Here is a 22,378-nt window from a genome sequence, read left to right as displayed (position 1 = left end):
ACTGAAACAGAATCACAGCAGAATAAACAGTCTGTGTGTCAAAGTAACGAAGAAACGTATCTGCTAACAGTTCACTTTTCATTAGTGGTCCTGCAGAGTCTGCTCCTGCCAACTGCAGCACTGAAGTGTTGGTCGTCTTGTTTAGGCAGCTCTAAGGACTCAGTGAAGGTTGTGGAAAGATGGTGGCCGTGGTTAAAAAGTCAGTGCTGACTACTTGACAAAGAATGCTAAGGTAAGGAGGTAACTTAAGGTGTTTTGCCAGAGACCGGGTTGGTTACTGGTACAGTCTTTGGAGCCTGCCTTGCAAGGGATTGGTTGGGGATGTGTATGCCCTGGGTGTGTGTGTGAGAGGGAGACACAGTCTGTCAGGGTGGTGCCTGCCTGCTCAGTGATAACCTACAAACCCACATAGCGGCAGCTGCGGGATAAACAGTAAAAATCAGGCAGCAGGATCAGGATCCACATCGTGTCTCTGCAGGAGGACAAACAGGACAGCTGCGCGGCTCTCTGGACTGTCCGGAATTCACGAGTCTCCCCATCTCTCCGTCATCAAACAGCTAACCACAACTCTGCCAGATGTTAAAGATAAACAAGGCATTTCCCTTCTAGGACGCATGAACATCAGCATCACCTTTTTAGGCTGTGCTATGCAGAGCACACCTCAGAGGAAGTGGGAACAAATATGTAAGGAGAAAGTAATAATCATTTACATATAGAGTTTCATATGTGGGAGTCTTACCAAAAACCTGTCACAATTACAGAGACCAGTTAGTCTTGTAACGTATATACGGCCTGTGAGTAGGGCAGGTAGAGTTCAATCGAAACTGCAGTTTCAAAGATTGTCATTTTCAAATCGCAAGAGCCATGATGTTAATTATGACACACCTGTCAGCGTCCGATCAAGCTGTAGGAGAGGAACGTTTAGGTCTGTGCCATTGATCCCAACTACTGTATAATGACTACTGTCGCCGACAGCTGTAGCTAATTAATGTTAATTCCATGCATTAGATAAACAGCAGAAACTCTTAATATCCCAGAGAGCAAAGATGTTCATTCAACACTGAGTTATGGTCGGAAAGGTTGCTATATGGTTGAGTTTGAAAAATCAACAGTTTAAATGTATTGTCTCAATGTGCCCACTGCCAACTTTCCCGCCATTTTAAATGAAACGAGGACAGGGGAACAACCATGTCTTTCAAACAAAGCACTTCTTCACAGTCATGCTGCAACTTGCTTGGTTTTAGATGACAAAGAAAACTAAATCATTTCTATGTAATGAGGAAAACATCTTGAAGTCGCTTCTCGGAGGGAAAGGGCAAAGAGGGGGGAGAGTCAGGCCCTCCCCTAGAAAAACAATGCTACAGTATCTTCAACTGCCCAAACGATGGGACTGTTGTTCGTTATTTATGTGTGTGGGGGGCAAAACAGGGCAGGCATGTCAAATATTTTTTTAAGCACTGGGGAGGCAATATGGGAGGGACATACAACTTTAAAGTCTTGTATTTTGTATTTCTTTTAAATACGTTTTTTCTTTTCAATATTCGTGTTTTACCGCTGTATGGTGACGGGACTCGCTAAACTCGGTTTCTCGCACGCCTACCGTAACCTCAGTGTAACGGAGGGTTTTATATCTGTGGGGGCAGAAGGTGGCAGCATAAGGCTGACACAACACATTCAGGTTATTTTCTTGTACTATTTAAATGTAAGTTTATTTAAAGTTTATTTAAGTTTAAATGAAATCTGGATATGCATTTACAGCATGGTGCGAGTCCTGTTCAGACTCTCCTGAACGGTGGGACATTTGGAGCGTTCAGATGAAACTAGCTGGCTAAAAACGTTAGCATCAGGCCTGGCTAGCCTGCGTAACGTTACCTTGGCAGATGCATCGTTGGCGGAAGAAGTGGATGTAGCCGGTGCCGCTGACTCAGCAGCAGTACGGAGATGTGCTCGCGGTGGCGAGCCACAGATGGGCGGGGGGCGGGGGGGCCTCTGATATACTAAACAAATCAGATTTAAAAAGTCATCCGTTCTAATTGTATTCTTACTGTTGATATTATTCTGGCCACTGCTGCCACTGTTGTGTATGTTCGGGTTTATTTGGGATGCTGGCTGTGTGCGCGCTGTGTGTGTGTGGCTTATTAAATTCTGTTGGTTGTGTGTGGTAGGAGGGGTGGCTGCCGTGCACCCATATATTCATATTCTGCTGACGTGCACACGCAGCTTGTGTGATGATTTGTAAGGAGGTTTTGCACTTTGTGATAACTGTCCGGACTAAGTTAGCGTTTTGTTTTTGTTTCACAGCTGAATTGTCATAGGTAACGTTTGAGTAGCTGCTATAGGAGAGGACAAAGGAAGTTGGGCTGGTGGTTCCCGACGAGGGGAGGGGGGTCAGAGGGCCAAGGTTTAAGAGTCACGGTTTGCTATTAAACGTAAAGGTTGTCACTCAGAGAGGCTCAAGGAAAACTATTTGTAGCTCCAGGGAAGGTCAAGATGAAAGAAAAAGTCACCACCCCCCACCCACCCCTCCCCCCGATCAATAAACAACAGTGATACAGGGATTCAAATGGAAGATTGTCCAGTAAAAGAACATCAAAGTTTTATCAGGGACCTCAAGTCCTATACAGAAACTTCAAAACACTTTAAAGTCATGCTTTCAGTTGAAGAGAAACTTTCTGTGGGTTCCTCTTCAGAATTCATATTAACAGTAGCTACAAAAATGGACATTTGTCCCCGAAATATTTGTAATGACCAGTCATCAAATGCCTCCAAAAGCTAAAATTCAGCTAACTTTCAGTGCTCAGTGTTCAGCACTGGAAGGTCAGGGAACTCCTCCTGCTGCATGTTGGTGTTCATGTTTTACTGAACATCCGACATGTAGCTGCTGGTGAAATACAGAGAAATACGCAGTGTTAGCCTACCTCATTTTTACAAAACAGATTGTGTGTCAGGTGTGTGCACATTTGGATACAAATCGGTACAGGCACAGCCTCATTTCCCAGATTATCAATATTGTTATTATTAGTCACTCCAACCAACCACTTTCAGACAAGAGGCCGTCAAGGAGACAGTAATGAAAGCCTGCACGTTTGTACCCCAATAAACTATGATATTAGGGATTTAATGGCCCCTCCCAGCCCCAAGAAGATCAATGATTTGGTTTTGTGAATCTGGTCTCAGATTTGTTTTAGCAATATATTATGTTGACACCTGAGCACCTGAACAGTGACAGTACTCAGTGACCTCAGTGATGACGGCTGTGCTGTCCATCAAAACATGTAACAGTGGTCAATGTTTCATTTGCAAGACATTATATTTCACTTTCTATATTTGATCTGTAAGTATAGCTTCATGAACATTCCAAGGCACATTTAATCATTATGTATTTAAATTGATCACTTTTCGGAAAGGTTTATGATTTAGCTAACTTTTAAGTACATTTTTTTTAATGGAGCAAATGTGTAAATGAATAAGACCATGTGAAGAAAAGGTCTGGTTTCTTGTAGTGAATTAGTGTAATGTTGTTTCAACATCACATTGATTCAGTGTCAGTCCTGATCGATAAACTGACGTTTATTCAACATCAGAGGATTTCTGGCACAACTTCTCCTCCTTCCAAGGTGCATGGAGCAGAGAAAAGGTTTTAAGAGGTAAAAATTCCAGAAACACTTGACTTCAAAAGCTCGTTAAGTTAACATTAACTTAAGCAGCTACAGTGCAAAGATGTCAACAGTATCCTTAGGGCTTGTAGGTCAACTATCAAACTGCACTTTAGACTGTAAACTGACTATGAAGCTTTTAACAATAAATACAACATCACATTCAAATGATCAGAATTATGTCTACATAACTACATTGGTCATTGGTTTTATAGAAGCCAATCACTAATAAGACCTGGACCTCAGCAGCAACTGCTACTTTATTTCATCTGATTCTTGTCATGTAGGAAAGAGCTAGATTTGTGATTATGGTTGGCACAACTGTATCAGGTTAAATATTACAGAGGCCACACAAATTGTAACCAAATGTCCACTTACTAGTTTTTTCCACAGCTGTTTCCTCAGCAGATGTAGTTTAGTATGGAACTTCAGTCACATCAGTTAATTGCAAACTCCACCTGCTGGGGAAGGCTGTGAGATGCGGTTGAAAGCTCTGGAAAAAGCTTGTGAGTAGGTAGGTAAGTAGTTCTTTTTTAACTGCTTCCAAGGTCAAGAATAAAAGTTCACGCTCAATTGTAATTTATTTGCAATATTGGTCCGACAAGATAGATATTTTCCTCAGATTGTTTAGCCCGACATGTGAGTATTGTAGTTAAGATGGACTCAACTTTGGCTGAACAGATAAAAGTGATAACTACAGAAACATGATATGAAAGGAAAGAGGTCCTTTAGTGCGGTCGCAGTACGCTGTAGTCCCACTGGCTGAAGAAAACGCACAGATCTTTAAATTCCTGCTCCTGATTTAGCACTGCACCACTGTAGAACACACCACCACACCGTGTCACATGGTTCTCACACGCACACACACACACACACACACTAACCAACACACTGTACTCTATACATCACTGTACACATTAACCATACATGCTGTACACAGCGGGACTCATGGTTTCCCTGTGTTTCCTGCTGGCACTGCATTGCAGTCATCTCTGACCTCCAAGCTCCTGGCCGTCCACTCCTCCATCAAACGCCCCTCCTCCTCTCCTCTTCTTCCCCGTCTTGTCCCAACTCCAGCCCCGCGTGTCACTTCCTCCTTTGTCCCTCCACCTACCTGACTCTCCTGTCCACACGGAACTTCAACATCCTCCCCTGGATCCGTCATGTACCAACAGCACAGGAGACGGGACGGACAGACGAAGAGCTGAACAGAGAGGTGGAGAGCGGCTGGACAGATGGAGGAGAGGAGGGAGATACACACCGCTGTCCTCTTCTCCCTCCTTCAGACTGCATGCTTCTCTCTCTCTGCTTGTTTCCCCACCTGTCTCCCCCTCCCCCTCCTCTCTCTCTCTCTCTCTCTCACACTCGCTGCCTTCTGGCTGAGAATTGCAACACTCAGCTTATTCAGTCCTCTCGGTCTGGTAGATATACACTCTATCTCTATCATGGTCTCTCTCTATCTTTATCTCACTTGCTGTCCTCTCTCTCTCTCTCTCTCATGGTCTGTGTGTAGGGCTGGGTATCGGTACTCGATACCTTTAAGGTATCGACCGAATTAACCCAGAACCAAAACATCTCCAGTCAAACAATACCTGCCTTCGATCCGTTTTGTACCCAGATCTACAAAAAATGACTCTTCGTATGGTTTTGACGGAGTTGGCTGTCCAGGCCGGGCAGGAGGGACGGCGACAGCCGAAGAGATCGGTGTATTCACCGGGAAACCTTCAGCTCACAGTCCGCTGGATCAGCAGCACCGCTGGCTTTGTGTTTGTTTTTTTGCAGTTGGTTTGTAAAACAGACACAGAGCTACACAGCCTAATGCAACCTCTGTGCTTGACTCAAACTGTTAACTCAGTCCTTCAGAATGAAAGTTTCCCATTACTCAACACTCTGATAGACGAGGCCGGTCTGTTGTGCTGGCTCTCTGTATACAGAGACACTCAAAATAAAGAACACTTTCAAAATGTATTTGAGTAAAAATCCTTTGGATGGGGAGGAGTGGTGGCATTTTACGTAACTGAATGCTTCCATTCACATGATGGGACATGATCAAATGAAGCACTCTGTTGGTATCGTATCACTTTAAGGGTGATACTGGTATTGGTACTGGTCTGGTCATTTTTTAAACGATATCCAGCCCTATCTCTCATTGGTCTCTTGGTTTTCTCATAAAGGACAAAAACCCCACGTGGTCGCAGTTATGTGAGTACACATCTGCCCAGAGTCATGAGAGAACTCCTACTATCCAGTGCTCCACTAAACAAGCATCTACTCCTTTGGCCAGAAGCCAGGGCTGGACTGGGAATGAAACTGGCCCTGGACTTTTTGAGTCAGACCGGCCCTAATTTGTTAATGCTAAGTACTAACTTGTCAATAATCATAACCATTAATTCATAACAATGAGTTCAACATTTGAAAAGGTTACTGTAGCACGTCAAACTGTTTTTAATGTCCCGCCCCATCCAGGCTGTGATTGGTCGGTTCACGGAAAGTCACATTGAGGGGCACATCGACTTTATGAAAAGTTAAACATGTTTCAACAAAAGGCACCCGATAGCTAAATAGCTAGCTGGCTGAACCCAAACCCTGCTTATCTTCTCCCTGTTGTCTTCTGTCTTACCGCTTCAGCTGCAGAACCTTGACCAACAGTTGAACTGGGCTCACTGGGCTTACTGGGCTTACTGGGCTGCTCTCTCTGCTGCCTTCGGACTCACTAGGCTGAGGTAGCGGCGCCAAATGAATAATTTGTTATTTTAAAACATTTGGCTGCATCAGCCTCAAGGGACTTCAGCTTCTTCTCTCTCAGTTGTCAGCACCACCTTTACATTTTGTTTTCACTTATTTATTTGTCCATCTTGCTCCAGTCCTAGTTACTCATGTGATGTCACCCTGTAATAATTCAATTCAATTCAATTTTATTTATATAGCGCCAATTCATAACAGAAGTTATCTCATTGCTTTCTCATTTTCCTATAGAGCAGGTCTAGACCATACTCTTTATAATATTATTTACAGAGACCTAACAAATCCCACCATGAGCAAGCATTTGGCGACAGTGGCAAGGAAAAACTTCCTTTAAAAGGCAGAAGCCTCTGAGAGAACCAGACTTAGGGTGGGCGGCCATCCGCCGCTGCCGTGTTAGGTAACAGACGTGGGAAAGGGGCAGGGCCCAGGTAACGTTAGAATCAGCTGGACCAAAAGTAAGTGGCTGGGAGAGAGAGGCTGACAGATATAATACCCAACCACAGTGGGCCAGTCAGCCACACTGGTGCGTAATCAAAGTGAAAAAGCAGAGTAAAAAATATGTCGGCCCAAAGCACCCTGTCGGCCAGATGGCCAATCTAGCTCTGCCAGGAATGAGCTGGGGCCACAGAGTTGGGGGTTGAGTGGGAGTAAAGGTTTTTGCTCTATCATGGAGGTCAGTAGGAAAAAATGACGGTCCTTGACTTGCAGACTTGCAGATGAAGAGAGGAAGTAGTGGGAAAGAAAGAAGGATAGAAGGAAGGAATCTAATTTGCTAGCATGGCATCCTGTTTCCTATTCAGGCATGGTGTCTTTGAACCATGCTCACAGTCTTTCTCTAACTTCAAACAGGTAGGTTCTACTTACCTAAAATTAGCCAAACATGAATAAGAGATGTGGCAAATCAGAAAATGCTCATATCAATCATTTTTATAACTGTCAATCGTAACAATGTTGGAAGGCACTGACAGCCAACACATTTGGGCTTTTGAGTTGGTCAGTCCACATGTACACCACCACGACGAAGTTAAATGTGATCAAAACTAAGACTTGTAGATAATTGCTGGACTTTTTGGGGAAGAACTGGTCTGATTAGGAGAGACGGCATTCATCCCACTTTGGATGGAGCAGCTCTCATATCCAGAAATATATCCAAGTTTATTAGTGGACCAAAACCATGACAACTCAGAGTTCTACACGCTTCTCTGCGCTTCCAGAACAGTTACCCACCCAAAACTCCTTAGTGACGGTGTCTGCCCCCCGACCACTTAAATTAATAAAATCTAAAGTTAACAGAAGAGGAGTTATAAATAAAAACCTAAACAAAAACGTTGAAATAGCACAACAAAACAGGAGAATTAAATGTGGACTCTTAAACATCAGATCTCTGTCATCTAAAGCTGTACTGGTGAAAGAATTAATATCAGAGTATCATATTGACTTATTTTGTCTTACTGAAACCTGGCTGGGTCATGAAGAATATGTTAGCTTAAATAAATCCACTCCGTCTAGCCATATTAATACTCACATTCCTCGAGCCATCTTCGACTCAAGCCTGTTAATCAGCCCTAAACCTAAACTAAATTATAACTCATTCGAAAGCCTTGTTCTTAGTCTTTCACACCCGACCTGGAAAACACAACAGCCAATTCTATTTGTTATAGTGTACCACGCTCCTGATCCTTATTCTTTTTATCTGAATTCTCAGAGTTTTTAATCAAGTTTAGTCCTTAAAACAGATAAAGTTGTAGGTGATTTTAATATTCAGGTGGACGTTGAAAATGATAGCCTTAGTACTGCGTTTATCTCATTATTAGATTCAAATGGTTTTTGTCAGAGTGTGCATAAAGTCACTCACTGTTTTAACCACACCCTCGACCTTGTTCTGGTATATGGCATTGAAATTAAACATTTAACATTTAAACATTTAGAGTATTTCCACAGAATCCTTCTTTATCGGACCATTATTTAATAACTTTTGAACTGCCATTACTGGACTACACGCCATTAGGCAAAAATTCTTACTCTAGATGTCTATCTGATATTGCTGTAGCTAAATTTAAGGAAGCGATCCCATCTGCATTTAATTCAATGTTATGTCTCGATATAACAGAGGACACCTATGCTAATTTCAGCCCCTCCCAAATTGACCATCTAGCTGATAGTGCTGCAGGCTCACTGCAAACGACACTTGATTCTATCGCTCCTCTAAAAAAGAAGATAATAAAACAAAGAAGTTTAGCTCCATGGTATAACCCCCAAACCCGCAAATTAAAGCAAACAACATGAAAACTTGAAAGGAAATGGCGTTCCAACAACCTGGAAGAATCTCGTTTAGTCTGGCAAGATAGTCTTAAAACATATAGGAAGGCCCTCCATAATGCCAGAGCAGCTTACTACTCATCATTAATAGAAGAAAATAAAAACAACCCCAGGTTTCTTTTCAGCACTGTAGCCAGGCTGACAGAGAATCACAGCTCTATAGAACCATGTATTCCTATAGCTCTCAGTAGCAACGACTTCATGAGCTTCTTTAATGATAAAATTTTAACTATTAGAGAAAAACTTCATCAAGTCCTGCCTTTAACCGGTGCCGAATTGTCTTCAAACACAGGAACCTTGGAAACAGCTGTAGAGCCTGATGTGTGTTTTGGCTGCTTTGCTCCTGTCAACCTTCAACAACTAACTTCAACGATTAATTCATCTAAGCCATCAACCTGTCTCTTAGACCCCATTCCAACTATGCTGCTTAAAGACATTTTACCCTTAGCACTTCTTTACCGGATATGATCAGTCTGTCTTTATTAACAGGCTATGTACCACAATCCTTTAAAGTACTGTAGCTGCAATTAAACCGCTTCTTAAAAAGCCCACTCTTGAGCCAGGGGTTTTAGCCAACTATAGACCTATATCTAACCTTCCCTTTCTTTCTAAGATCCTTGAGAAAGCAGTCACCAATCAGTTGTATGACTTTCTAAATAACAATAGTTTATTTGAGGATTTTCAATCAGGGTTTAGAGTGCATCACAGCACAGAGACAGCACTGGTGAAAATTACAAATGACCTTTTAATTGCATCAGACAATGGACTTGTCTCTGTACTTGTCTTGTTAGATCTTAGTGCTGCGCTCGACACCACTGACCATCACATTCTATTACAGAGACTGGAACATGTAATTGGCAATAAAGGAACCACACTAAGCAGGTTTAAATCCTATCTATCAGATCGATTTCAGTTTGTACATGTTAACGGTGAGTCCTCTGTGCACGCCAAAGTTAGTCACAGAGTTCCACAAGGTTCTGTGCTTGGACCGATTCTATTCACCTTCTATATGCTTCCTCTAGGCAATATTATTAGGAAACACTCCATAAACTTTCATTGTTATGCAGATGATACCCAATTATATCTATTGATCAAGCCAGATGAAACCAACCAGTTAACTAAACTTCAAGCATGCCTTAAGGACATTAAGACCTGGATGACCTGCAATATTCCGATGTTAAACTCTGACAAAAGTGAAGTTATTGTACTTGGTCCCAAACATTCGAGACAAATTATCTAAAGATATAGTTACTCTAGATGGCATTGCCCTGGCCTCCAGCACCACCGTAAGGAACCTCGGAGTTATCTTTGATCATCTCCACATTTAAGAGTAGGCTTAAGACTTTCCTCTGTGATAAAGCTTATAGTTAGGGCTGGCTCAGGTGAGTCCTGAACCATCCCTTAGTTATGCTGCTATAGGCCTAGACTGCCGGGAGACTTCCCATGATGCACCCCTTTCCTCTCTCCTCCTCTCCCTCTCCATCTGTATGCATTTTTATCCCATTACTGCATGTTACTAACTCGACATCTTCTATCTCCCGTAGTTTTGTGCTTTCTCGTTTCTCTCCTGACATTATTCTTCCTATAGCTATCATTCCTATTATAACAAATTTATTAATATTAGCACTATAATTACTATTCTACTGTATAAAAAAAAAATAATAATAATAATTATTCTACGTGGTCTTTGCATTGTGCCTCCCTAACCCTATCCCCTTCTCCCATACCTCCATACCTCTCCCCCTCTCTCTCTCTCCCTCTCTCTCTCTCTCTCTCTCTCTCTATCAAAACCTAACACGGCAGCGGCGGATGGCCGCCCACCATTGAGTCTGATTCTGTCCAAGGTTTCTGCCAGTTAAAAGGAAGTTTTTCCTTGCCACTGTCGCCAAATGCTTGCTCATGGTGGGATTTGTTGGGTCTCTGTAATTAATATTATAAAGAGTACGGTCTAGACCTGCTCTATAGGAAAAGCGCAATGAGATAACTTCTGTTATGAATTGGCGCTATATGAATAAAATTGAATTGAATTGTTTTTCTTTTTTTCATGCATATGTTGTCCTGCAGCTGAAAAAAACTTTGGATGTGCACATCCTCCTGCTTTTTCTGTCACGAACTGGTGAACAACTGGTGAACTGGCTGAAAATTATTGTAAAAAAAAAAAAAAAGGAAAGGAAAGGAAGAAGGAGGAAAAGAGGGACGGAAACAAAGGAAAGAGAAGGAAAAAGAGGAGACAGAAGGATAGAAGGAAGGAATAAAGGCCATAGGAAAGAAAACACAAAAAGAAGGACAGGATGAAAAGGACAAGTAAGGAAGGTTAATGGCTGCTGGCAAACACTGAATGAATGGCACTGTGGTGGAATTTATTCAGCAGAAACCTCGACTGTGCGACCGGTTATTACGTGACTGACGTTTCATATTTAGGTCATCTCCATGAAACTGAGCAAACTCTCTGAGGAAGACCAAGAAATGCAATTGAAAGCCCCTGACAAAGCAAGTAAGTCAACCTTGTCTTCTCTTTACGTGATTAAATGCCCATGTGGACTGGGCTCTGTTGGGAAAACAGTGTTCGCTAACAACAAGAATCGCAGAATATAATATTTGCACAGATGACACCATAATACAGATTTGTGACATGTGACTTTTCACTCCTCTTAAATTCCAGCAGGTGGCAGTCACAAGCCTCCAGCCGGTGTCACATGCACTTTTTCCGATTAACTGGCAGCACGAGGACAAAAAGACAATCCACTAAATATTAGGTGGGCTGACCTGGTGCCAAAGAAGAACACAGATTCAGCTGTTTATCAATAAACTGTGTTCATTCCAAATGAAAAGGGAGGCGAGTGGATGTAATGACTCAGATTTCTTAAGTGAAACTAAATATAAACTATGTTAATGAGACACTGTTTCTAAAAGAATTAAAACATATCTTTGGCTGACATTTAATGGCCCACATAATTAACAAGATGTTATTCCAAGGTTGACCAAGACCGTGGCAACACAAAGTTTACATTTAGATACAAGAGATATGAATATTTGTATCTCTCGCAAGCGTCGGAAAATAATACACAGTAATAATATACAGTGTAGTATTTTTCAGAAGTGAATTACAGTTCTTCTAATGACTCATCCCTTCCATATTTCTCACATCATAACGTACTTCACATCAGCAACGTCTGTATCACATTTGTTTGTTGTTGCATTATGTATAATGTGACACATACCAAACGTATGGTCACATTTCATGAACTTATGTTGTTTGCTGCTTCTTTATTCTGGGGACTGATGAGCAGAGCCACTACAGTCAGCTACCGGCTCTGAACTTATTTGCAGTAGTAGTCAGTGTGTTTGCTGCCATTCCTCTCTTTGTAAACAGAGCTGCTTCCTCATTCTGCAGCGCGAAGCTGCACAGAACAGAGGCTATTTGCCACTTGTCTCATTTCTCCTGTTTCTCTAGGTTTGTGAAGAGTTAAAGAATATACGGAACTGCATGTCCGTGCTGGTTAACATGTTAGTTAATGCTGAAATAGATTTTTTCTTTGCGGCTAGGAAGCCTAATATGGTGGCATCGACATTTCTACTGTTCATTTTAGTCAGTTCAATCTCTTAATTTTTGGGTTTGGCATAACTTTACCTTGTGTGAAGAGGCAGTTTAAAGGAACATAGTGCTGTTAAAATAGTTTGTTATAATTGTTTTGAAATGTTGAAAGCACTTTGAATGCAAATATATATAATGCCTACAGATTTTCAATAAAACACAGGGCTTTCACACGGGAGACTGGGGTTCGATTCCTGGGTGAAACCAAAAGTCAACATTGTCTTTTTTAAGAAAGCAGCCTATTTATTCTAACCCAAACCAAGCAGTTGTGGTGCCTAATCCAAATTAGTCAAAGTTGATTGTTTTAAAGAAGTATTCTAACCCAAATCATGATCTTTTTATAAACCTAACCAAGTGGTGCCTAAACCTGACCAAACTGTGACCGTCACCTGAAATGTTTCTCAGCAAGCTTTATTTTGAAAGTCTGTCTTTATTATTGCTAACTTGACCAGAAGAAAAATGTGGTACATGCACGAAAGATACTTCCAATTGAAATACATTAGTTTTAAAGTTGTGCTGAGTGTCACGAAGAAAATGCAGAATGTGTGTCCATGTACACGAATCCTATAGATTAAGTTTCGTGACTATTTCACAAAGTGGCGTGATGTTGCATGTGAATATATCGGCTGGATAGCATTGTGTCTGTTAGCCAGTTGAACTATTACTTGTTTTTGGGCCCCAACACATCACTAAACAAATACTGCCATCTGCTGGTAACCTGTCACAACATATCAAGCCTGTTGCAAGAAACCTTGGTGTCCTGTTTGACAGCAATTTATGTTTTGAGCAACACATCACTAAGCTTGTCCAATCATGTTTTCATCACCTCAGAAATATTGCAAAAATACGATCTATTTTAAATCTTAGTGATGCAGAAACTGTTGTACATGCTTTTATCTCCTCACGCCTCGATTATTGTAACAGCCTGTTCACTTGTCTTAATCAAAAAACTCTGACAGACTGCAGACTGTACAGGACTCAGCTGCTCGGCTGTAAACCAGGACCGAGAGGTGCGACCACATCACGCCTGGTTCAGCCTCTTTACATCGGCTCCCTGTTGGTTTCAGGACTGATTTTAAGATCTTGTTGATTACTTTTAAGACTCTTCATGGCTCCAGACTATATTTTAGACCTTGTAATCCCTTATGAACCTTCACGTAGTCTGAGATCTTCGGGCAGGGGTCTCCTGTCTGTTCCTGAGTCCAGGATGGAAACTAAGGGGGACAGAGCTTTGGCCATCAGGGCCCCGAGGCTCTGGATCAACCTGCCCGAAGACATCAGGCCGTCTGAGTCAGAGTCTCGTCTCAAAACACATTTTTATCTGAAAGCAGATCCTGATTTTACCTGAACTGGCTGTTTATTTTATTGCTTTAAAAAAAAGTATTTTATCATTCACTGTGGTATTTTATTTCTCTCTCTGAGAAGCACTTTGTACTTTGTTTTGATAAGTGCTCTATGAATACAGTTTTATTATTATTAATTATTACTGCTATATTGGTAAAGGTGGATATTGAATTTGTGTACTCGCCTGGAACCAAAGAGATAGAGATAGTAATTCTGTTTAATTTTTGAAATACTGTATATGGCTCTTTCTTAAGAGACAATAAAATATAGAGCAGAAAAATAAATGTTGCATATTAGTTAATAGATAGTAGAAACATTTCTTTTGTCCTGTATTGTATGTTATTCCCCTTCTTCGTTTATCAACCATCTTCTCACAGACAAAAGAAACCTCTCACACATTATACTGAATAGCTCCTATATGATCGCTCATGGGCCCACAGTCACATGCATTTGTCAGCATTAAGGTCAGCATTAAAAGCAGCTCCAGTAGGAGCCCCTGGGCCCAGAGCTCAGCAGGACCCGCATATTAACAAGTCATCCTGTCAACATTAACCCTGAGAGGCTGCACTTAATCACATAGAGCTGCATACTGTCTCTGCTCTATAGGGCTCCTCACAGAGATATGTTCTATTACGATGTACTGTACTTAAAGAGGCTGAAAATGTTGCAAAATATCATCATAATATGTCTGCATGGGGCTGAAAGGCGTATCGATTGATATCGAGACTAAACCACAAACCATAACCGCCTTTTTCATTCTTCCCCTCCTTTCACTCCTCAAGTTAAAGGGAAATCCTTTTTCAGCTGTCTGCAGCGCTGGACTGGTAATCTGGTCCCGGTGGGCCAATGCACCTTGGGGCCGATATAATTTATAGTTTTGTTTTGTTTTTATTGCTAACAACCGGCCCATAAAGCAGGGGCAGCGGCCCATTGGTTCATTTTCTACAAGGACACTAGGCTGGCCCAATCACATCTCTTTCTGGGCCGGCCACACCCTCCCCCTCTGTCCTCTCTGTTTCTCGTGTCAGATGCCGTGGCTCAGAGCCAAACATCTGCGGATGAAGGAGGGCGTCTTTGTCAAATGTCAAGATGGATACGCAAAACCGAAAGAAGGGTGGTGCTGAGAAGGTGTGGGCCAAAAAATGAAGAATCTAGACGTGGATGCCGCCAAACGTGCACAAATCCCAGATATGTTTGCTGCAGGGCTGCAGCAGTAGCTTCAACATCTACAGCATCAGCAGTGCTGGCTGTTAGGCAGCAACAGGTGGAAGGAGGAGAGGTGGCGGGTCAGAGGAGCAGAGAGAGGAGCAGGGAGAGGAGCAGGCAGAGGAGCAGGCAGAGGAGCAGAGAGAGGAGCAGGGAGAGGAGCAGAGAGAGGAGCAGGGAGAGGAGCAGGCAGAGGAGCAGAGAGAGGAGCAGAGAGAGGAGCAGGGAGAGGAGCAGGCAGAGGAGCAGAGAGAGGAGCAGAGAGAGGAGCAGGGAGAGGAGCAGGCAGAGGAGCAGAGAGGGAGCAGAGAGAGGAGCAGGCAGAGGAGCAGAGCAGAGGAGCAGAGAGAGGAGCAGGGAGAGGAGCAGGCAGAGGAGCAGAGGAGCAGAGAGGAGCAGAGAGAGGAGCAGAGAGAGGAGCAGAGCAGAGGAGAGGAGAGGAGCAGGCAGAGGAGCAGGCAGAGGCAGCAGAGAGAGGAGCAGGCAGAGGAGCAGGCAGAGGAGCAGGCAGAGGAGCAGGAGAGGAGCAGAGAGAGGAGCAGAGAGAGGAGCAGAGAGGAGCAGAGAGGAGCAGAGAGAGGAGCAGAGGAGGAGAGCAGAGAGGAGGAGCAGGAGAGGAGCAGAGAGGAGCAGAGAGAGGAGAGAGAGAGAGCAGGCAGAGGAGCAGGGCAGAGGAGCAGAGAGAGGAGCAGAGAGAGGAGCAGAGAGAGGAGCAGGCAGAGGAGCAGGAGAGGAGCAGAGAGGAGCAGAGAGAGGAGCAGAGAGAGGAGCAGAGAGAGGAGCAGGAGGAGCAGGCAGAGGAGCAGAGAGAGGAGCAGAGAGAGGAGCAGGAGCAGAGGAGCAGAGCAGAGGAGCAGAGAGAGGAGCAGAGAGAGGAGCAGGCAGAGGAGCAGAGAGAGGAGCAGAGAGAGAGCAGCAGAGAGAGCAGGAGAGGAGCAGGCAGAGAGAGCAGAGAGAGGAGCAGAGAGAGGAGCAGAGAGAGAGCAGGCAGCAGAGCAGAGAGGAGCAGGCAGAGGAGCAGGCAGAGGAGCAGGCAGAGGAGAGAGAGAGCAGAGAGGAGCAGGAGAGGAGCAGGCAGAGGAGCAGGCAGAGGAGCAGAGAGGAGCAGAGAGGAGCAGGCAGAGGAGCAGGCAGAGGAGCAGGAGAGGAGCAGAGAGGGAGCAGGCAGAGGAGCAGGCAGAGGAGCAGGCAGAGGAGCAGGAGAGAGGAGCAGAGAGAGGAGCAGAGGGAGCAGAGCAGAGGAGCAGAGAGAGGAGCAGAGAGAGGAGCAGAGAGAGGAGCAGGCAGAGGAGCAGGAGGAGCAGGCAGAGGAGCAGGCAGAGGAGCAGGAGAGGAGCAGAGAGGAGAGCAGGCAGAGGAGCAGAGAGAGGAGCAGGCAGAGGAGCAGGCAGAGGAGCAGAGAGAGGAGCAGAGAGCAGGCAGAGGAGCAGGCAGAGGGAGCAGAGAGAGGAGCAGGCAGAGGGAGCAGAGAGAGGAGCAGAGAGAGGAGCAGGCAGAGGAGCAGGCAGAGGAGCAGGCAGAGGAGCAGGAGAGGAGCAGAGCAGAGGAGCAGGCAGAGGAGCAGAGAGAGGAGCAGAGAGGAGCAGGCAGAGGAGCAGGCAGAGGAGCAGGCAGAGGAGCAGAGAGAGAGAGGAGGAGCAGAGAGAGGAGCAGGCAGAGGAGGAGGGCAGAGGAGCAGAGAGAGGAGCAGGCAGAGGAGCAGGCAGAGAGGAGCAGAGAGAGGAGCAGAGCAGAGGAGCAGGCAGAGGAGCAGCAGGAGCAGAGGAGGAGCAGGCAGAGGAGCAGGCAGAGGAGCAGAGCAGAGGAGCAGGAGAGGAGCAGAGCAGAGGAGCAGGCAGAGGAGCAGAGAGAGGAGCAGGAGAGAGGAGCAGGGAGAGGGAGCAGAGCAGAGGAGCAGAGAGAGGAGCAGAGAGAGGAGCAGGCAGAGGAGCAGGCAGAGGAGCAGAGAGAGCAGGCAGAGAGGCAGAGGCAGAGGAGCAGAGGAGCAGGCAGAGGAGCAGAGAGAGGAGCAGGCAGAGGAGCAGGCAGAGAGGAGCAGGCAGAGGAGCAGGCAGAGGAGCAGGCAGAGGAGGAGCAGAGAGAGGAGCAGGCAGAGGAGCAGAGAGGAGCAGAGAGAGGAGCAGGCAGAGGAGCAGAGAGAGGAGCAGAGAGAGGAGCAGGCAGAGGAGCAGGCAGAGGAGCAGAGAGAGGAGCAGAGAGAGGAGCAGGCAGAGGAGCAGGAGAGGAGCAGAGAGAGAGCAGAGAGGAGCAGGCAGAGGAGCAGGCAGAGGAGCAGAGAGAGGAGCAGGCAGAGGAGCAGGCAGAGAGCAGAGAGAGAGCAGAGGGAGAGGAGCAGAGAGCAGGAGCAGGCAGAGGAGCAGAGAGAGGAGCAGAGAGAGGAGCAGGCAGAGGAGCAGGCAGAGGCAGAGCAGAGAGGAGCAGGCAGAGGAGCAGAGAGAGGAGCAGAGAGGAGCAGGCAGAGGAGCAGGCAGAGGAGCAGAGAGGAGCAGGCAGAGGAGCAGGCAGAGGAGCAGAGAGAGGAGCAGAGAGAGGAGCAGGCAGAGAGGAGCAGAGAGAGGAGCAGGAGAGGAGCAGGAGAGGAGCAGAGGAGGAGCAGGCAGAGGAGCAGAGGAGCAGAGAGAGGAGCAGAGGAGCAGGCAGAGGAGCAGGCAGAGGAGCAGAGAGGAGGAGAGGAGCAGGCAGAGGAGCAGGCAGAGGAGCAGGCAGAGGAGCAGGCAGAGGAGCAGAGAGAGGAGCAGGCAGAGAGAGAGCAGCAGAGGAGCAGGCAGAGGAGCAGAGAGAGGAGCAGAGAGAGGAGCAGGCAGAGGAGCAGAGAGGAGCAGGCAGAGGAGCAGAGAGAGGAGCAGGAGAGGAGCAGAGAGGAGCAGGCAGAGGAGCAGAGGAGCAGAGAGAGCAGGCAGGCAGAGGAGCAGGCAGAGGAGCAGAGAGAGGAGCAGAGAGAGGAGCAGGCAGAGAGGAGCAGAGAGAGGAGCAGGGAGAGGAGAGGCAGAGGAGCAGGAGAGGAGCAGGCAGAGGAGCAGAGAGAGGAGCAGAGAGAGCAGAGAGGAGCAGAGAGAGGAGCAGAGAGAGGAGCAGAGGAGAGGCAGAGGAGCAGGCAGAGGAGCAGGCAGAGGAGCAGGCAGAGGAGCAGAGAGAGGAGCAGGCAGAGGAGCAGAGAGAGGAGCAGAGAGAGGAGCAGGCAGAGGAGCAGGCAGAGGAGCAGAGAGAGGAGCAGGCAGAGGAGCAGGCAGAGGAGCAGAGAGGAGCAGGGAGAGGAGCAGGCAGAGGAGCAGGGAGAGGAGCAGAGAGGAGCAGGCAGAGGGAGCAGGCAGAGGAGCAGGCAGAGGAGCAGGCAGAGGAGCAGAGCGAGGAGCAGGGAGAGGAGCAGGAGAGAGCAGGAGCAGAGAGAGGAGCAGGCAGAGAGCAGGCAGAGGAGCAGGCAGAGGAGGAGCAGAGAGAGGAGCAGGCAGAGGAGCAGGCAGAGAGGAGCAGGAGAGGAGCAGGCAGAGGAGCAGAGAGAGGAGCAGGCAGAGGAGCAGGCAGAGGAGCAGGCAGAGGAGCAGGCAGAGGAGCAGGCAGAGGAGCAGAGAGAGGAGCAGGCAGAGGAGCAGAGAGAGGAGCAGGCAGAGGAGCAGGGAGAGGAGCAGGCAGAGGAGCAGAGAGAGGAGCAGGCAGAGGAGCAGAGAGAGGAGCAGAGAGAGGAGCAGGCAGAGGAGCAGAGAGAGAGGAGCAGAGAGAGGAGCAGGCAGAGGAGCAGAGAGAGGAGCAGGCAGAGGAGCAGGCAGAGGAGCAGAGAGGAGCAGGCAGAGGAGCAGAGAGCGGAGCAGGGAGAGGAGCAGAGAGAGGAGCAGAGAGAGGAGCAGGGAGCAGCAGGCAGAGGAGCAGAGAGAGGAGCAGGGAGAGGAGCAGGCAGAGGAGCAGGCAGAGAGAGCAGGAGAGAGGAGCAGGAGAGAGGAGCAGGCAGAGGAGCAGGCAGAGGAGCAGGGAGAGGAGCAGTGAGAGGAGCAGAGAGAGGAGCAGGGAGAGGAGCAGGGAGAGGAGCAGAGAGAGGAGCAGGCAGAGGAGCAGGCAGAGGAGCAGAGAGGAGCAGAGAGAGGAGCAGAGAGAGGAGCAGGCAGAGGAGCAGGCAGAGGAGCAGAGAGAGGAGCAGCAGAGGAGCAGGAGAGGAGCAGAGAGGAGCAGAGAGAGGAGCAGAGAGAGGAGCAGGAGAGGAGCAGGCAGAGGAGCAGAGAGGAGCAGAGAGAGGAGCAGAGCAGAGGAGCAGGCAGAGGAGCAGGCAGAGGAGCAGAGAGAGCAGGAGCAGGAGAGAGCAGAGCAGAGGAGCAGGAGAGGAGCAGGCAGAGGAGCAGAGCAGGGAGGAGCAGGCAGAGGAGCAGAGAGAGAGCAGGCAGAGGAGGCAGGGAGAGAGCCGAGGAAGGGGCAGGCAGAGGAGCAGGCAGAGGAGCAGGCAGAGGAGCAGGAGAGAGGAGCAGGCAGAGGAGCAGTGAGAGGAGCAGTGAGAGGAGCAGGCAGAGGAGCAGAGAGAGGAGCAGGCAGAGGAGCAGGCAGAGGAGCAGAGAGAGGAGCAGGGAGAGGAGCAGAGAGAGGAGCAGAGAGAGGAGCAGGCAGAGGAGCAGAGAGAGGAGCAGGAGAGAGGAGCAGAGGAGCAGGCAGAGGGCAGAGAGAGGAGCAGGCAGAGGAGCAGAGAGAGGAGCAGGCAGAGGAGCAGGCAGAGGAGCAGGCAGAGGAGCAGAGAGGAGCAGAGAGAGGAGCAGGCAGAGGAGCAGGCAGAGGAGCAGAGAGAGGAGCAGGCAGAGGAGCAGAGAGAGGAGCAGGGAGAGAGCAGAGCAGAGAGCAGCAGAGGAGCAGGCAGAGGAGCAGAGAGGAGCAGGCAGAGGAGCAGGCAGAGGAGCAGAGAGAGGAGCAGAGGAGGAGCAGAGAGAGAGAGGAGCAGGAGGAGCAGGCAGAGAGGAGCAGGCAGAGGAGCAGAGAGAGGAGCAGAGAGAGGAGCAGAGAGGAGCAGAGAGAGAGGAGGAGGCAGAGAGAGCAGAGAGAGGAGCAGAGAGAGGAGCAGAGAGAGGAGCAGGCAGAGGAGCAGGAGAGGAGCAGGCAGAGGAGCAGGAGAGGAGCAGAGGAGCAGGCAGAGGAGCAGGAGAGGAGCAGGAGAGGAGCAGGCAGAGGAGCAGGCAGAGGAGCAGGAGAGAGAGCAGGCAGAGGAGCAGAGAGGAGCAGGAGAGGAGCAGAGAGAGGAGCAGGGAGAGGAGCAGAGAGAGGAGCAGAGAGGAGCAGGCAGAGAGAGCAGAGAGAGGAGCAGAGAGGAGGAGCAGAGGAGAGGAGAGGAGCAGGCAGAGGAGCAGGCAGAGGAGCAGGCAGAGGAGCAGGCAGAGGAGCAGAGCAGAGGAGCAGGCAGAGGAGCAGGAGAGGAGCAGAGAGAGGAGCAGGCAGAGAGCAGGCAGCAGGGAGAGGAGCAGGCAGAGGAGCAGAGAGAGGAGCAGGGAGAGGAGCAGAGAGAGGAGCAGGCAGAGGAGCAGAGAGAGGAGCAGGGAGAGGAGCAGGCAGAGGAGCAGGCAGAGGAGCAGGGAGAGGAGCAGAGAGAGGAGCAGAGAGAGGAGCAGGCAGAGGAGCAGAGAGAGGAGCAGAGAGAGGAGCAGGCAGAGGAGCAGGCAGAGGAGCAGGGAGAGGAGCAGGCATGTGACAGGGAAGCCGAGCATCAGAGTGAGCAGGGAGTAGCATGCAGGGAAACAGGGAGGCTCTGGGTCTCTGTAATTAATATTACAGAGAGTTCGGTCTAGACCTGCTCTATAGGAAAAGTGCAATGAGATAACTTCTGCCATGAACTGGCGCTATATAAATAAAATTGAATTGAATCATAAAGTGAGACCGTCAGCTACTGCTGGTGCTCACTCAGTCAGTCAATGCCACATAGCATAGCATAAACTATTTGTAGCCTAGCATAGTTCCTTAATGCTGTCGCACCTTCCGCTGACCATTATAAGGTTAAATAGCTAATGTTAGCACTGGCTGAGCAGTGAGTGTCCTAGGTCCAAATCGTATCATAACATTATTAAAATTATTAGGCCAAGGGTTCCTTTGATAAAGATGCGCAAAATGGCTGTATAATAGGTTACATCTATTGCTTATATACTTCAATTTTATTAAATTATTTGAAATGATACTTCGACTAGCAGAGATTTTTCTTTGACAATTATTTGTACCTCTACTTGAGTATGGATACTGTGTACTCCACAGCCACCTCTGATCTCCATGGAGTCAGTCAAGAGTCCACTTGTCCACGGCATACTTAAGGGAACCGAAGGATGGTGTACCAGTGGGTGGTGTTCAACCGACTGTCACCAAGTTAGCGGAGCTTCATTAGTGGGACTATTCTTCAGTAAAAACATATTCTGTGCTATTGGTCAGCGGATCACTTTTAGATATTGCAGGGAGGAATGGTAGAAACAGAAACAGCCACGGTGAGCTGAAAAGGGCAGCAGGCAACAGGCTCTTACTGTGTTTTTCCACACTCAACACTCACAACGTTCCAGCACAGCCCCGAAGCTAACAACGCTTCTAAACAGCTTGATGTGATGACTTACGTGATTCATTTAGTCGACACATGCATTGTATAAGTTCTGAAATGGGTCCTCAATTAAAGAACACAAGTTAACAGAACAGAAGAAGTGTTCCTACAACTAAGTCTGAACAAACAATATATAACACATATCAAAACTGCCATTTTTACAGCGTAATAAAGGCACAAAATGTCCCCCAAAATAATAATTAAATATATATACACACATACTGGTATACTAATATATATATATGTGTATATAGGAGGAGGAGGTGCTGTTTGGTGCTGGGCAGGTAGCGTACAGTGGATTTATCAGAGATGGTCACTGAAAACAGCTGCCTGCTGCTGCTGAGAGCGGAACAAAGAGCTGAAAGAGGCTGAACGCTCTGTGGAGCTGAGAGAAACTGCAGCGTTGGTGATAATTCTGTGTGGGTGACACCTGTCACATTCTAGTCATTTGATCCACATGTTAAAATAAAAACATTGATTGAAGCAGCTTTAAGAAGGTCAAGTATGACAATTGTTTATAATCTTTATAAATTATAAATTTAATTTACTTATTTTGCATGAAAACAAACTGATCTGCTGAAGTGGGACATCTTCTCTGTGCTCACCTGAATATAAGATATGTACCTACAAGCATGATTTTGTGACATTGCAACTAGTTTTTTAAGGTCCAGTCTGCAACTTCCATAGCTGATAGTACAGAGACAACAGGAAATGAGGGGAGAGGGGTGATGTGGACTGATACCCAACAAAAGGTGTCAGGCCTTGTCAGGCCACCAGGACACCCCCAATTCTACATTATGCAACATAACATGTAACACTTAAGTGTCATCACTTGTCAAGCCCAGTGTTCAGGTTAGAGGTTGGAGGTGGAAGCTGCAACACGGTGAGCATCTGTTTGTGGCCACAGGCCAGAGCTGAGAGCTGGCAGCGTCGGCATGGCTTCAAACAGGAAGTGGCTCTGAGCCAGGTACTATG

The 22,378-nt window shown here is 47.2% G+C and overlaps 1 protein-coding gene across 16 annotated transcripts in view; it reads right to left on the bottom strand.

Annotated features, from left to right (window-relative positions):
* plekha6 (pleckstrin homology domain containing, family A member 6) overlaps positions 1-22,378 on the bottom strand; it is a 120,250-nt gene that overhangs the window by 61,488 nt on the left and 36,384 nt on the right. The window contains exon 1 of one of the 16 annotated variants that reach the window (XM_044219422.1): positions 4,771-4,915. The exons of 14 other annotated variants lie outside the window; for them this stretch is intronic. In XM_044219422.1, coding sequence (XP_044075357.1) covers positions 4,771-4,802 — 32 coding nt within the window. In that variant the 5' untranslated portion in view covers positions 4,803-4,915. Of the gene's footprint in view, positions 1-4,770; positions 4,916-22,378 lie in introns of those variants that run through there. One more of the 16 variants, XM_044219461.1, reaches the window with a different exon arrangement.

This window comes from Siniperca chuatsi, linkage group LG2 (genome assembly GCF_020085105.1).
Source record: "Siniperca chuatsi isolate FFG_IHB_CAS linkage group LG2, ASM2008510v1, whole genome shotgun sequence".
In the NCBI taxonomy this organism is placed as follows: Eukaryota; Metazoa; Chordata; class Actinopteri; order Centrarchiformes; family Sinipercidae; genus Siniperca; species Siniperca chuatsi.
The sequence above is the reverse complement of the archived record's forward strand: the minus strand, read 5'-3'. Positions and strand labels throughout refer to the sequence as shown.